The sequence below is a fragment of the Lemur catta genome, chromosome 7 (genome assembly GCF_020740605.2).
Source record: "Lemur catta isolate mLemCat1 chromosome 7, mLemCat1.pri, whole genome shotgun sequence".
In the NCBI taxonomy this organism is placed as follows: Eukaryota; Metazoa; Chordata; class Mammalia; order Primates; family Lemuridae; genus Lemur; species Lemur catta.
The window spans coordinates 104,664,704-104,679,841 of NC_059134.1; the positions used below are offsets into that span (position 1 = coordinate 104,664,704).

Sequence of the window (15,138 nt, forward strand, 5' to 3'; positions counted from 1 at the left end):
CTCTCCCGAGGGCCCCGCCCTCTCTCCCGAGGGCCGCTTTCCGTCCCACCGGAACCCCGCTTCAAGCGGACCCCGCCCACGGCGCGTGTCCTGCCGGGCAGGCTCCGCCCTCGGCCCGGGGGCGAGCGCGCTGCCCCTCCCCTTCCTGGCCGCTGGGCGCCCGCGGTGTCCCGGACATGTCGCCCGACTACCTGTCGGCGGAGGGCGAGCGGCGCTGCCGGCAGCTGCTGGCGGGGGCCACGGCCCGGCTCCGCGCGCGGCCCGCGTCAGCCGCGGTGCTCGTGCCGCTCTGTTCCGTGCGCGGGGTCCCAGCGCTGCTCTACACGCTGCGGTCCAGCCGCCTGGCCGGGAGACACAAGGGGGACGTAAGGTACAGCGGCCGTGAACTCCGTCCTTCAGCCGGAGGACGCCGAACCCCGGAGACGGCAGGGACCCTGGGCGAGGCGCCCAGCCTCTCCGAGCCTCAGTTTCCGCCTCTGCAAAATAGGCCTGGGGAGACCCTGTGGCTCTCGGGCTGCGGGGAGGCGCCGGACCCGTTTCCCTCCACGCCCCTCAAGGCGCGTCCTGGTGCGCACCACTTCTGGCCGGGACTCCTCGGAAAGGTGTCCCCTCTCTAAGAAGGCAGGACTCGGCCCCTGCCTGCGAGTGTGGACAGAGTTGGGCCGGAGCCGAGGACGCACGCGGGGCGGGCCAGCTGACCTCCGGCCCTGGCCTTGCCCCTGCGGGAATCAAGGACACCCTAGGGTCAATATCAGCGTCGCTGGGGCCACCATAGGCAAAATTTGGGTGTCTGAGCTCCAGGATCTTCCTGTCCCTGCTGCCTGACCCTCATATCCTATCCTGGGGTGCCCAGGGCCTCTGTCCCTTGCCCCATCGCTCAGTGGGGTAAACTGGCCTCCAGGGATCATGTAGCTTGCCCAGGCCTCACAGCAAACTAGGGGCAGAGGCAGAGGATGCCTACGTGGGTCACTGGCCCCTGCCACTACTGACATCCACACCCCACCAAGCAGTGGCCTCACAAGCCCAAGGACCAGACTCCCTGTGCCTGTTCAGTTTCCCAGGCGGCAAGTGTGAGGCGGCTGACCCGGATGTGGTGCACACAGCCCTGCGGGAGACCCGGGAGGAGCTGGGCCTGGCCGTGCCTGAGGAGCAGGTGTGGGGCACGCTGAGGCCTGTGTATGACACGGTGAGCCACCTGGCCCTGAGGCCACCCCACCCCATTCACTCAGTCTGTGCTCGCCTGGGCTGATCCCAGACCCCAGGGTCAAGGAGAGGGGTCATGGACTCCCACAGGCAAAAAGTGTGGAGGAGTGCCAGGTACGTGCCTGGCAGTCACTTGTACTATCCCCATACCCCCTGGGGGAGGGGACAGAGGAGGCTGTGGTCTTGAGATGGACATGGCCCAGGGTGAAGAGGTGAGCCAGCTCTGCTCAGCTTGCTGGATGAGGGTTGGGGAAGGCTTCATGAGGTACGCAGGGATTGAGCTGGGGCTAGAATGACAAGTGGGAGATTTTAGATTCTATGCCTCCCTGACTGCCTGTCCCCCTCCCCAGCAAAAGGCCACCGTGGTGCCAGTGATTGCTGGTGTGGGCCCACTGGATCTCCGGAGCCTCAGGCCCAACCCTGAGGAGGTGAGTGGGGGGACAATAGGGGCGCCAGACTGTCCCGTGGTGGGAGGCAGCAGCGGCCATCCTTTGGCCACCTTCTCTCTGCCTCCTGCCCACAGGTGGATGAGGTGTTTGTGCTGCCGGTGGCCCACCTGCTGCAGACGCAGAATCAGGGCTACACTCACTTCTGCCGGGGCGGCCAGTTCAGCTACACTCTCCCTGTCTTCCTGCATGGACCACACCGGGTCTGGGGGCTCACGGCTGTCATCACCGAGCTCGCCCTGCAGCTGCTGGCACCTGGCACCTACCAGCCCCGCACGGCCATCCCCGAACTGCGCAGGAGCTGAGGGCTGCCCCTAAGCAGCCCAGTCTCTGCCTCCACCCTGCTGGGCCAGCTCCACTCTAAGATTGAATAAAGGCCTGCGCTCTCGTGCTCACTGCAGCATTACTCACAGTAGCCGAGAGATGGAGGCAGCCTAAGTGCCTGTCCCGGATGAAAGGATAAAGAAAATGTGGTGGACACACACAATGGAGTACTATACAGCCTTCAAAAGAAGGAAATTCTGTCATTTTTGACAACATGGATAAACATGGACATTATGCTCAGTGAAATAAACTGGGCACAGAAAGACAAATACCACATGTTGTTACTTTTACATGGAATCTTAAAATGTTCAACTTAGAGAAACAGTAGAATGGTGGTTGCCAGAGGCTGGGGGGCGGGTTGGGAGTGGGGAAAGGGGAGGGGTGGCTCATGGGCACAAACTTCCAGTTAGACAGGAGGAATAAGCTTTAGTGACCTATCACACAGCATGGCCACCGTAGCTAGTAATAGTGTATATTGCAAAGTCTCTTAAAGAGTAGGTTTTAAACATTCTTACCATAAAAAAGTGGGTAAGTGGGTGAGGTGATGGATATGCTAATTAGCTTGGTCTAATCTTTCTGCAGTGTGTCCACATGTCAAAGCATCACGTTGTGACTTATAAATATCTACAGTTATTACTTGTCAATTAAAAATAAAAAAAGAACAGGAAGGAAGCTCGGGGAAGAGAGCAGGAATGTTGGGCAGTTGGAACCAGCCAAGTCGCCTGGTGACCTAGAAACCACAGGTGTGCAGGAGCGGCCAGGCGGGGCTGGGGCATCAAGGAAGCCAGGAGGAGCAATGTGATGGTGGGGGGCACCACACAAGGGCACCCTGAAGTGCCAAGGGGACACTCCTTGGTGAGGAGACAAAGGCACGTGCCTCACCAATGGATTAGGATTTTATTCCTATTTATGGGTGGGAGGAGGGGGCGGTGGGGGGATGAAAGTGATCTGATTTGTGGTTTCAAAGCTGCAGCTGGCCTCTGCCCGGGGACTAGATTACAGCCCCCTCCCCATGGCCTCGCCCTGCTCACCTTCCCCCTCCTCCTCTGTATCGCTTCCCCTCCACCCTTTGTCACCTTTGGCCATGCAGCCTCACCTGGAAGCAGGGCCACATGAGGGTGGTAAAAATAACTCCCTGTGACAATGTGTGAAGGGGCAGGGGAAGGAGGGAGGCCAAGCCCAGCACTGGGCAAGGGCCCCGGGAGGGTTCACTCCTCACACGTTACCTCAGTCACCGGCTCTGCTGCCCAGGCGCACTCCGGCACCACTGCAGCCTCTGCAGCCACCCAAGCCTGCACAGTAGCTCTCAGAGGGTAAGGAGCCCAACTGGGCTGACCCTGGACACACCGGGTCCCCCCCCAAACCTGCCTCGACCCCCCAAGCCCTGCTCCAGTGCTCAGGGCCAGACCCCCAACCCTGCCCCTTGACCTTGCCCTCTGTCCTCAGGTCCCCTGGGTGCAATCAGTGATGCCTCTTGGTCCTGGCTCAGAGACCGGGCGTGCCGCCCCCATCGAGAGTCCCGATGCATGCCTCTGAGCCCCTGCCCCATGCCCAGGCCCCCATGGCGGGCACAGTGGCAGCGGGCAGGCGGCGGCCCCCCCGGGTCAGCATGCAGGAGCACATGGCCATCGATGTGAGCCCAGGCCCCATCCGGCCCATCCACCTGATTTCCGACTACTTCCCGCACTTCTACCCCTTTGCCGAGCATGCCCTGCGCACCCCGAACCTTCGAGCCACAGCAGCTGCCGCCATCAGCTCCACACTCCAGCTGCAGCCTGACCCGGAGCCAGAGGGGGACTCAGACAACAGCAGTGAGTGGGGGCCAGGACAGGGGTGACCCGAGCTCAGCCCAGCCAGGACTGGACGAGGGCATCCCTGGCATCCAGCTGTGGTGGGGCAAGGCAGGAGGGGGCAGGTTGAACTGAGGCAGGAGGTGACCCTGCCTGCCACCTGCCCTTAGCTGCCCTGGGCACCCTGGAGTTCACGCTTCTTTTTGATGCGGACAACAGCGCCCTGCACTGCACGGCTCATCGTGCCAAGGTGAGGATGGGGTTGGGGGTCCCTGGGACAGAGGGCTGGGCCAAAGGCCATCCCACATCCAGTGTCTGTCTCCAGGGCCTCAAGCCACCGGCCTCGGGCTCCATGGACACCTATGTCAAAGCCAATCTGCTGCCAGGGGCCAGCAAGGTGAGGGCAAGCCCTAGGCCCCCATTGCTGCCCTTCGGCCACGTGCCCAGCCTGGAGCAGCCTCCTGGCCCTGCTTGTCCCCTCCCCCAAGGCCTGGGTCCCAGTGGCCAGGATGTGCAAACGGAGGCCCTATTAGGGAGGCAGGGCAGGGGGAGCAGGGTGGGTGTCTGAGCCCTAGGAGCCCCTGACCCCCCTGCCTGGCCCCCAGGCCAGCCAGCTTCGGACACGCACCGTTCGGGGCACGAGGGGACCTGTCTGGGAGGAGACACTCACCTATCACGGCTTCACCCCCCAGGATGCTGCACGCAAGACCCTGCGGTGAGGATGGGGCCTGGGCCACCAAGGGGTGGGGCGGGGGATGGGGCTTGCCCAGCCAGGTCTGACCTGGGTGGCCACCAGGCTGTGTGTGTGCGAGGACCCACGGCTGCGGCGACGGCGGCGGGCGCCTCCCCTGGGGGAGCTGCGGGTGCCCCTGAGGAAGCTGGTGCCCAACCGAGCCAGGAGCTTTGACATCTGTCTGGAGAAGCGGAGGCTGGTGAGTGGGGCTGGGGCACAGAGTGGGGCTGCAGGGGCCAGGAACCCTGAGGGGGGTGCTGGGGAGGGGAGGAGCAGGAGAGGGGTCTGGGCAGCGCCTGGCCAAGGTGACCGGGCCCTCTGCTCTTTCAGACCAAGAGACCCAAGAGCCTGGACACAGCCCGTGGCATGTCCCTGTATGAGGAGGTGGGTAGGACAGCTGGGCTGAGCAGGGATGGGGGCAGGCCTGGGGCGTCCCAGGCTGAAGTGGATCAGGCCGGGGCATAGGTGGCTGGGCAGGGTCCAGGTCCAGGAGGGCTTGGAGGAACTTGAGGCCACCTCTCTCCTAGGCCGGGGGAACAGCCAGGCCCCCGATGGCTGGGCAGAGTGAGGGTAACTCCCTTGCCAGGGCTGAGACTCGAGCAACCTTGAGGCAGAGGCTGAAACTGGTGGTTTGTCCGAGGCCCGAGGTGGGAAGGCTGGGCAAGGTCAAAGAGAGGACAGATGGGATGGGGCTCCTTGGCTGCGAGATCTGTCCCGGGATCAGTGTGGGTGGCACCACTGGAGACCAAAGACCTCGCCAGACCCCCTGTGGCCCAGTAGGAGAGGGGCACCTGCGGGCTGAGGGCAGGGTCCCCCACGTGCTCCTCTCTGAATGGCCAGGCACCCTGCCCCCTAGTGGAGCCACAAGTTGCTGCAGCTGCCCATCAGCTAAGCCCAGGTAGGGGAGGCCCCGCTGAGGTGGCATAGGCAGGCCACTTTGCCCAGCAGACACCCCTGAGCACCCTGCAATGCCCACCTCCTGTCCTAGACCCCATGCACAACGGCACCACAGCATGTGGCAGGGGCTCAGCGCGCACCTGTGTTCCTGAGAACTGACTGTGGGCAGGGTGCCTGGGCTCTCTGCAAGTTGGATTCTACACTAAAGGTGGGAGGAAGCACATTCTTTCCTGGCCTCCTCCCTGAATTGTTTGGGGGCACCTGGGGCCCAGAGTGTGGCAAAGGACATTCCAAGTCTGGTCCCCAGACTGATTTGGGCTCTGAGGTTGAAGAGACCTGTTTATCCCTGGGTGGAGAACGGCCTCCCGGAGCTGCTTCCGCGGTAAGGCTGGCCCTGCAGGGGTGGTTATGGCACCTGGTGGGAGGCCACTTAGGAAGCTCCTGGCCTGTTGAAGACCCTCAGTTTCCTTCCCCTTCATGACAAAGACATGCTGAACTGACCAGTCACATGGCCTGAGCAAGCCCCTCCCCTTCTCAGGTCCTGGAGGGTCCAGCTGACCCACGAGGGAAGGTCCCTTCCAGGGTGCCAGGCCAGGGGCTATATCGGCAAGTTAAATCATTGGCCTCTGATATCACTGCAGCCAAGCTGAGCTTTGCCATCCGGAGCCTGGACGCTGGTGGGGGTGGGCTCGGGCTGGCTGTTGGCTGACCACAGCCTACATCTGCAGGAGGTAGAGGTGGCTGGTGAGGAACGCGGGCGCATCCTGCTGTCACTGTGCTACAGCTCTCAGCGGGGTGGCCTGCTGGTGGGTGTGCTGCGCTGCGCCCACCTGGCCCCCATGGATGCCAACGGCTACTCGGATCCCTTCGTCCGCCTGTGAGTGTGAGCAGGGGTGGCCGGGCAGGCAGTAGGCCAAGGTGGCAGTTCCTCGCCTCTCTGGGGCCACACCTAATGCGCCCATCCGTCCCAATCAGTTTCCTGCATCCAAACGTGGGGAAGAAATCCAAATATAAGACCAGCGTTCGGAAGAAGACCCTGAACCCTGAGTTCAACGAGGTGAGCCAGGGCCTTGACTTGCTGAGCCTCCTCCTGCCTGCATCTGTTTCCTAAGCTGTGGGGGACCCCAAGCCTCCTCCTTCCTGCCCCTCTGCCCCTTTCCCTGCAGGAATTCTTCTACGCAGGCCCACGGGAGGAGCTGGCCCAGAAGACGCTGCTGGTGTCTGTGTGGGACTATGACCTGGGCACAGCCAACGACTTCATTGGTGAGTGGAACACAGGGAGCTAGGGTGGGAGCCCAGTGGGCTTCTGGTAGCTCCTGACCTACCCCCCATGGCAGGTGGGGTGCAGCTGGGCAGCCGTGCCAGTGGGGAGTGCCTGCGACATTGGCGCGAGTGCCTGGGCCACAGCGACTGCCGGCTGGAGCTGTGGCACCCACTGGACGGCAAGCCCCTCCAGTTTAGTGACTAGCCTGGCTGGGCCCTGCTTGCTGCCCCTCCCCCACAGCTGCCCACACTGTCCCTACAGAGCTGGTACAGCCTGGGGCTGCTTCACCCACTGTGCCCAGCCCCCAGACAAACGGGTGTTTCCTGTCTCCCCTCTTTCACATTCACCCCACCCCAAATCACGAAGCTTAAATAAACATGTTCTTCAAGCCAGACGAGAGCCTGTCTCCTCTCTGGCCACCGCCAGACTGCGCCCCGTTCTCTCCCTCCCACCCTCCAGGGGTCCATGCTGCACTGGGCCCAAATGTGACCTCAGGCCAAAGGGACCAGGCCCAGCCCTCCCAGTCCCCCACCCCACCCTGAATCCTCCACTCAGGGACCGCTGCTCAGGATGGTCTAGGACTGACTCACTGACTCCCAAAAGGCAAGATGTGGACCTTCAAAAGGCACGGCCATGTCTAGGAACAGGTTTCCATGAGTAGGGCCAGAGGTGACGGGGTAAAGAGCAAAGTCACAGAGGAGCTGCAACAGGCATGTGGGCAGCGCTTGCTTTATTGTTCGGCATTCCAGACAGATGGCCCGAGCCATGGGGCCAGGGTGGTGGGCTCACAAGGCAGCTTGCCGGGCCTGGTGCTGCTGGGCAAACCGCTGCATCCGCTCCTCGAGCTCCGGCCGGAAGTGGCGGATCAGACCCTGTGTGGGGGAAGCAGGAGGCTGCATGAAGCAGAGTCCAAAATCCCCAACACCCTGGGCTCTCAGCACCCGCCTCCTTAGTGCCACGCAGCTGGGCAGTGAGTACCTGCACGGGCCAGGCAGCCCCATCGCCCAGAGCACAAATGGTGTGGCCCTCTATCTGCTTGCTAATCTCCCACAGCGAGTCAATCTCAGTGGGCCGGGCGTCCCCCTTCACGAAGCGGGCCATCACCTTGTTCATCCAGTCCACACCTGCAGCCACAGCCACAAGAGAGGGGCCTGATCGTCTCCCCAGCCAGGCTGTGGGACAGCACTCGACGGGTGCAGGCCACACGGGAGGGTAGGGGTTGAGTGAAGCCACAGCAAGCAAACCCCTAACCTGCCCGGATGCTCACCCTCGCGGCACGGGGTGCACTGGCCGCAGCTCTCGTGCTTGTAGAACTCAATGAGGCGGGCGATGGCTTTCACAATGTCCGTCTGGGTGACAAGGGGCAGTGAGCAGGCATCCAAGGCCAGACAGAAACTGGGGCCTCAGCCCCTCTAAAGCACCCCCTCCCGCAGTCCCAGCAGATCCTCCCAGGCCATCCAGCACTCTGGCTCCTTCAGCCCTCCCCGAGCACCCAGCGCTGCCCAGGCTCCAGGCGTGTTCTCCCCCAGAGCAGCCTCGCTCCCTCCCCTCCCACATCACTTGGATCTCAGGCTGCAGGACTGAGACCAGAGAGCTGGCAAGAGGGTTTTCCGAGAGGCCCAAGGAAGGAGTCGGCACCCAGGCTGGCAGGAGGCAGGGACGGGGTGGGGGCATGTGGGCGAGCCCTTACCGAGCGGTCCATGACGATCACTGCGGCCGTGCCCAGGCCCGTCTGTGCCTGCACCAGTGCGTCGAAGTCCATCAGTACCGTCTCACACACGGACTTAGGGATCAGTGGGGTGGACGAGCCGCCAGGGATCACAGCAAGGAGGTTGTCCCAGCCACCTGTGACACCCCCTGGGATCCCCAAAGAGATGGATGGTCAGGGCTGGGGCCAGCACACCTGCCTAGTCCTGAGCCCAGGATCTGTGTCAGCCCCAGAACCCAGCCCCAGCTCCTGACCTCCCACCTCGTCCCTCTTCATGGACGCCCTGCCTGCCCCCACCGGCTGGCCCCAGGCCTCACCAGCGTGCTTCTCAATTAGTTCCTTCAGTGGCACAGACATCTCCTCCTCCACAGTGCAAGGGTGGTTGACGTGGCCAGAGATATTGAATAGTTTGGTGCCTGAGTTGCGCTCTCGGCCGAAGCCAGCAAACCAGGTACCCCCACGGCGGCAAATAGTGGGGGAAACGGCTACTGTCTCTACATTGGCCACAGTTGTGGGGCAGCCGAACACTCCTTCAGGGAAATGGGAAGAGAAACCAGTGGCTTCCAGGGGTTGGGGGCAGGTTTCTTGGCAGCAGGGTCTGTCCCAGGGTCCTGCTCCCATGGCAGAGAGCCCCTGCTCTTCCAGCCCTTTGTCATTCCTGTCCCCTGCTGGACCCCAAACTCAAGAGGAGCTGTGTCGCCTTGTTCACCACCAATCCCCTAGCTCCCAGGGCAGGTACTGTGTAGGCAGAGCCATAGACTAGCTCGGAGGGGGCTTGGGTGTCTGACATGCGGCTAAGGCGGGGTGAGGGACTGCAGGAGGCAGTTGTTGTATGTTGTTACCACCCTACTCTCTGTTTCTGGCCCGGCCCAGAGGGCACTCAGAAATGCCATAAGAACAATCCTGGGAGGACTTAGCCAGAGCCCAGATTACACAGGACACAGCCAAGACAAGGCCCAGGGTCAGGCCAGGGCGTACCCACGTCCGCAGGGAAGGGAGGCTTCAGGCGGGGCTTGCCCTGCTTGCCCTCAATGGACTCGATGAGCGCCGTCTCCTCTCCACAGATGTAGGCCCCAGCCCCGCGCACCACAAACACATCAAAATCATAGCCAGAGCCACAGGCGTTCTTGCCAATCAGGCCTGCCTCGTAGGCCTCTCGGATGGCCACCTGCGGGACAAGGGTGTGAGTCCCCAGCCTATGATTTCAGGAGTCATGAAGCCCTTGAAGGCCTCCCAGGTTAAGGCTCTGGGGCTTTGGGTGCCAAGTCCTGTCGAGGGACACATGCAGGAGTGGTCACCACCCTCCCAGATCAACCCGACAGAGCAGGTGCCAACACCTAAGCACTATGTTGGGTATGGGGGCTGTGTGAGTACACGCCGAGTACCTTCTCGTCTGTTGATGCCCCTCCCTGCCCACCTGCAGATTGGAGGCCTCATTGTAGAATTCCCCTCGGATATAAATGTAGGCGGCACGGGCGCCCATGGCCCGGCCCCCGACCAGGCAGCCTTCCACCAGCTTGTGAGGATCGTGGCGCATGATCTCCCGGTCCTTGCAGGTGCCAGGTTCCCCCTCGTCCGCATTCACCACCAGATACTTAGGTCTGTGGGGGCCCGAGGTTCAGACAGGATACTGGGCCATCAGGACTGGGTCCTCAACTACATGCCACCTCCACTCCACCCAGGGAGGCCTCAGAGATGTCTCCTCCAACAGCCAATCCCTGTTTGCCCTCCCAACAGAGTCCGCTGGGGCTCTGCTTGCTCACCACCAATGACAGGGCACTCACTGCCTATTCCATCTTTAGGTGGCTATGACCACAAGAAAGGTCTTTGTTCTGCTCAGTCCAAACATCTCTCCCTGTGCTTTCCCTTGAGAGCCAGATCCTACTCTTGGTCACAAAGAACCTTCCTCAACCCCCATCACATCTCTGGGGCCAAAAGGAGGTAAAGTAGCTGAGGTTTAATTATTTGCTTTCTGTGTGCCAACCAATGTACCAGCCAAAAATTGTACAAACATTATCTCTTTAATCCCTTCATATCACTATATCCATTTACAAAAAAGAAGCCTAAGGTTCAAAAAGGCCAGAGATTACCCAAAGCTCTATTAGAAGGCAGAGCTAGTTTTTAAACTAAGTCTGCCTGACTCAAAGTCTTGTGTTGATTCTGCTATGCAGTCTCCCCTGAGGAATTCCAGAGAAAAATACAAGTCCCATCCACATAAAGCCTGGAAACATTCTGCTACCTCACTCATGCTCGGTTTCTAAGGAAACAGCCCAAAAGTCCAGGCAAGGCCAGCCACCCCCAAGGTCTCTCCTGCAACCACATCTCTGTCTCCCTGTACATACCTTCCATCCGAGGGCTTATTCATGAAGCTCCATTTGAGGCCAGTGGGGAAGCCAGCGCCTCCACGGCCCCGCAAGCCTGAGGTCTTGATCTCACCCAGGATCCAGTCGGGACCCTTCAGCAGGATCTCCTTTGTCTTGTACCAGTCACCTCGACTCAGGGCACCTTTCAGCCTGGACAGCGTGGGCAAGGCAGTGAAGGGAGGGCCTTACTCCAGAACCCACCAGACTAAGAACACTGTCTCACCTCCAATCATGGCGACCATATAGGTTGGTGAAGATCCGGTCTTCATCCTTCAGTGAGCCAAATGAGGTTTTCTTGGGTGCTGTCTGGGGAGAGAGTCAGGAGGCCCAGCTGAGGCCAGGAGGGATTGGGTCAGCTGCTATAGACTCTTGGGTCCCCCTATTAGGAAGGGCTGGGCTGACAGGGGAGAAGCCAAAGCTTCAAACTCTGTAGCATCATAGATACCATCACCACTGAATGCAAGTACTGAACTAAGCATTTTATATCTAAAATTCTATTTCATCCTCATAACAACTCTGAGATAGGAATGATTCCTTCCACTTTACAGTGGAGGATACTGAAGCTCACAGCCAAAGGAACTCATGGAAAGCCACACTGCCAAAAGCAAACAGAATTTGAGCCTAGGTCTGTCCATAGCCAAAGCCCACACCTGAATCATGGCACCATACTGCCTCCCCAAGCCCAGTGTGGTGGCATGTCCCTTTACTTGTGTGGCTCTCCCAGTGCACCAAAACTTGGTTAGGCCAGGGGCCTTATCTTACTAACTCTGCTGAGGAGTTAGTAATGTGTTTACTGATGGAAAAGAAATGCCTCCCTGGGGCTGGGACACAAAGGTGATGCAGGGGGCCCACTTGGGATAAAACTGAGCAGAAGTGGAGGCTGGAATTCCACACCACCCAGTGGAGAGCAACCCAGATGAGGGCTAAAGAGGCCTTGACTTCCAGACTTCCACTTTAAAAGCACTTTTCAACCACTACAGGGGGCAGAGCACTGGATGGGGAATCAAGAGGTGCGCAGCCCTCTCCAAGGCTATTTTCTACATGTGCAAAATGGAGCTATGAACACTTCACGCCCTACAAGGCTGTGGCAAGGAAGGAATAAAAGACTAGGACGCTTTATAACCCGCAAAACTTCCCGCTGGGCCGGAGGACTACTAGATAAGGGAAGCTAAGAAGGTGGCGGGCCCGGAGGAGTCAGTCTCCCGTTGGAACCTGTTTCCCTTCTACAACCAGGCTGGAGCGGCAACCTTCCTGCCCGGCCTGGGGAGAAGAGGAGGCTTCTCCAGAAGGCACTGCAGACCCAAGAGCCCGCAAGCACAAAGGCGCGGCAGCGAGACCCGGCCCGCGGACGCCCCTGGCCAGAGCCAGGCGGGGCCTCACCGTGTCGCCACTGAAACGCACAGATACCCGCGCGGGGAGCGACCCGCCGAGCAGCCGCCGTGCCGCCAGCATCGCGGGGGCCAGCCGGGTCACTTCACGCTGTCACCTTCACAAGTCTGAGGCTAAGAAACCGGCGCGACACAGACGCTAAGCGGCGCACAGGAATAACGTCACGCGCTCAGCGCCCGCAGCGCGACCAGGCATCCCTGCGCCCTCTCGCCCCGCCCCCCCGGCCCCGCCTCCTCGGAGAGGGCGGATAGGCCGAAAGCGCCCTGCCTGGCGCTGAGGCTTCTGGGAGACGTAGTCCCGCGGGCCTCGGCCCGCCTTCTTCCCGGCGCCCGGCTGGCGTTTGCTAACTGGACGTCCGTTTGCCCCTTTGCTCCATTATTCGCCCGCTCCGCTTCTTGGCCTTTGCCTGGGGGCTCCCAGCCTTTGAAGCCCCATGTTAACAAACGTCGCATGTTGCTTTCTGCTGGGTCCTGGTGTGTTCCACTTTCTACAGGTTCAACGTTCAGTGTGCACCTGCTGTACGCACCGTGTTTGAGGGGAGGAGGGAGAAATCAGGCAGGTTACAGCCCAGTCCTCAACTGCGTTGTGATTGTTCTGTCCCACACCAAGCCCGGCCAAACCGTGAGCTTCCCCCGGACATCCACGTGCTCAGGGAAGGGTTGCTCACTAGCCACAGAGAGCCGGGCGACTCCAAGGCAGGCAGGGGGTTATTCGGGAAGGTCTAGCTAGAGGAGGTGCGTCTCGAATCCTAGGCTGGGTGAGGCAGAGGGGAGGGAGAGGGTCGGTGGATGCGCATCTTCTTGCTGGGCGCTTCTGAGTCCTCTCAACTCTTGTCAGGAGAGTTCCAGCACTTTGCGTTGCTGTTCAAAATCCTGGAGTGGCCCCTACTGCCTAAGGAATCAGGCACTAGTCTGGCATGTAAGGGCTCCACGACTCCCTCCTCCACCAGGGTCATCACGCCCAGGCCACTGCTGGGACACCATCACCCCAGACCACCTTCTGGCCTCATTAGGCTTTAGGGTGTTTGTGTGGCTGTCCCAGTCACTTGGTTTTCCCCTGACCGGAGGAGGTCCTCTGTCCTTTGCCTTCTCAGGAAATCTTGGAAGCCTGATGACCTCTTGTCTTTTTCAGTTCCCCAGAACGCTCTTTTTGGCCTTCTGTCCCCAGCTCAGTTTTCCAGTCCTTATGGGAAGGAGCCATTTCTATTCTCTCGGCTGTAAGCATCCTTTCCTGTCTCTCTCAGATGTGCTATTTACAAACTCATTTGGACCTACTTTCTCATACTCTCACAGCAGCCCTGGATGGTGTTCACTCTATTTTGTACCTGAAAAAAATGAGGCCCAGGGACATTTTGTCCCTTGCCCATGGGCATGAAGCCACCGAGTGGTGGAGCTGGACTCGAGTCCAGGTGTTTCTTCCTGCACATGGCACACCCACAGAGCAACTGACATGCCTGTCCCATGGATGTCAGTGGTGTTCCCAAGAGAGGTGCCAAGAGCATTTCCACCCTGTCTGAGGTTTCCCAGAAGTGTAGGGTAGTGCCAGGCCCAGGGCCCGGGAGTCCTGGCTCCCTGCCCCAGGTCCCCTCTCCTGGGCAGGGAAAGAGATTGCCTAGGCAGAGCCGGGGATTACACAGCTAATCCAGGGCTCAGACCTGAGTCCACGGATCCCTCCCTTTAGGGCGGGAGATGGGGGGAAGGATGGAGGCAGAGGCGGGATTCTTTCCTCATCTCTTTTTAACTGGGTCAAGGAACACAGGCTGAGGGATGCTGGGGACAGGAGATGGCCGGGCATGGTGTGACGGGAAATGGAGGATGAGGGGAAGTATCCCCTGTTCATCCAGTGCCAGGCTCTACGCCAAGCACTTGCTATGTGTTACCTCCTTAATCTTCTCACAACCCAGTGAGGGAATGATGAGCCCTGTTTTCAGAAGTACACAGAGTGTATCAGTAATGCTGAGTGGCCTGCCCAGGATGGCCCAGCTGCCAGAACTCAGCCTGAGGTCCCCTGATGATAAATCTCCCCTCACTTTCCGCCCACTAAAGCACCTGCTTGCCAGGCTCCCCAAGTAAAGAAGGAGGTCCACTCTAGTGTCACCTCCTAGGAAGTCTCCTGTGTGGCATCCAGGCCCTGGCTCTCACTTTTTCTCGGCACCTGTCTCATCCTGTGCCACTGTCCATGTATCTGCCTCCCCAACCATCTCCAGGCCAGACTGGGTGGCATCAAGGGCACCTCCTTGTCCCGCACACCCCGGATCCACTGCATCTGGCAAGTCTGCCTTCCAAACACTCCCTATTCCTGCGTTCCCAGGCCCTGCCCCATGGCTGTGGCCCTGTCGTCTTTCACCTGCAATTAACAAAACCTCCCTGGGGTCTCCCCCATTGGCATCTTGGCCCCTCCAGTCCTTTCTCTGCAAACAGAACCAGCAGGATTATTGTAAATCTCATACTCATTTTACCCCTCCCCTGCCTAAGACCCTCCATGGTTCCCCATTGCCCTCAGGACCAAGCCCAGGGCCCCATGGCCTGGCATTTAAGGTGCTGTTCCTCTGTGCCTGCCGACCTCCCCAGTTCCAGCTCTGATGTCTTTGCCCACAGCAAGCTGGGTTTGCACCAGAGGATCTGTCTTCCTCCCTGATTGGTGGCCTTCCTCCTCCTCCTCCTCCTGAGGAACCCTTTGGATGTCATCTCCCCCAGGAAGCTTTCTTTGACCACTTGTGCAACTACCTTGAGCAACTGTTGTCACAGGCCCAGTGTGAGTAAGACATGATCAGATCTCTCTTCTCTGAGCCCCAGCACAGAGCTTCTCAAGGAAGTTGCTTATGCAATATTGTAATGGAGCTTTTTATTTGGAAAATGCAAAATATTAATTTTTTTCCTTTGTTGGAAATTGAAGAAATACGAAAAAGCAAGAAATAGTAACATACTTTTCCCATCTGACAATCCCCATTGTCATTGTGCTATTCACACTGTGTTTTCTAGGTGATTTTAAAACACTTCACCGTGGAATATGAATATACTG

At 59.6% G+C, this 15,138-nt stretch overlaps 3 protein-coding genes and 1 pseudogene across 3 annotated transcripts; 3 read left to right on the plus strand and 1 right to left on the minus strand.

Annotated features, from left to right (window-relative positions):
* The first annotated feature begins 161 nt into the window (after positions 1-161).
* On the plus strand, positions 162-2,041 carry NUDT8 (nudix hydrolase 8). Its single transcript, XM_045558309.1, has 4 exons — positions 162-370; positions 1,054-1,186; positions 1,554-1,631; positions 1,727-2,041. The coding sequence occupies exons 1-4, from the start codon at positions 177-179 to the stop codon at positions 1,952-1,954; spliced, it is 633 nt and encodes a 210-aa protein (XP_045414265.1). The 5' UTR covers positions 162-176; the 3' UTR covers positions 1,955-2,041.
* Positions 2,042-2,927: 886 nt separating this feature from the next.
* Positions 2,928-7,049, plus strand: LOC123642831 (double C2-like domain-containing protein gamma). Its single transcript, XM_045558310.1, has 11 exons — positions 2,928-3,286; positions 3,420-3,784; positions 3,934-4,013; positions 4,089-4,160; positions 4,369-4,478; positions 4,560-4,695; positions 4,827-4,880; positions 6,122-6,270; positions 6,369-6,450; positions 6,560-6,656; positions 6,731-7,049. Exons 2-11 carry the CDS (start codon positions 3,496-3,498, stop codon positions 6,859-6,861), a joined length of 1,200 nt encoding a protein of 399 aa, XP_045414266.1. The 5' UTR covers positions 2,928-3,286; positions 3,420-3,495; the 3' UTR covers positions 6,862-7,049.
* A 321-nt stretch (positions 7,050-7,370) lies between these two features.
* NDUFV1 (NADH:ubiquinone oxidoreductase core subunit V1) lies at positions 7,371-12,322 on the minus strand. Its single transcript, XM_045558311.1, has 10 exons — positions 12,109-12,322; positions 10,952-11,034; positions 10,708-10,878; positions 9,783-9,966; positions 9,344-9,533; positions 8,683-8,895; positions 8,348-8,514; positions 7,925-8,006; positions 7,636-7,781; positions 7,371-7,529 (listed from the first exon to the last, which is right to left on the minus strand). The coding sequence occupies exons 1-10, from the start codon at positions 12,178-12,180 to the stop codon at positions 7,443-7,445; spliced, it is 1,395 nt and encodes a 464-aa protein (XP_045414267.1). The 5' UTR covers positions 12,181-12,322; the 3' UTR covers positions 7,371-7,442.
* Positions 12,323-13,882: 1,560 nt separating this feature from the next.
* On the plus strand, positions 13,883-14,830 carry LOC123642833 (annotated as a pseudogene).
* Positions 14,831-15,138: the final 308 nt, after the last annotated feature.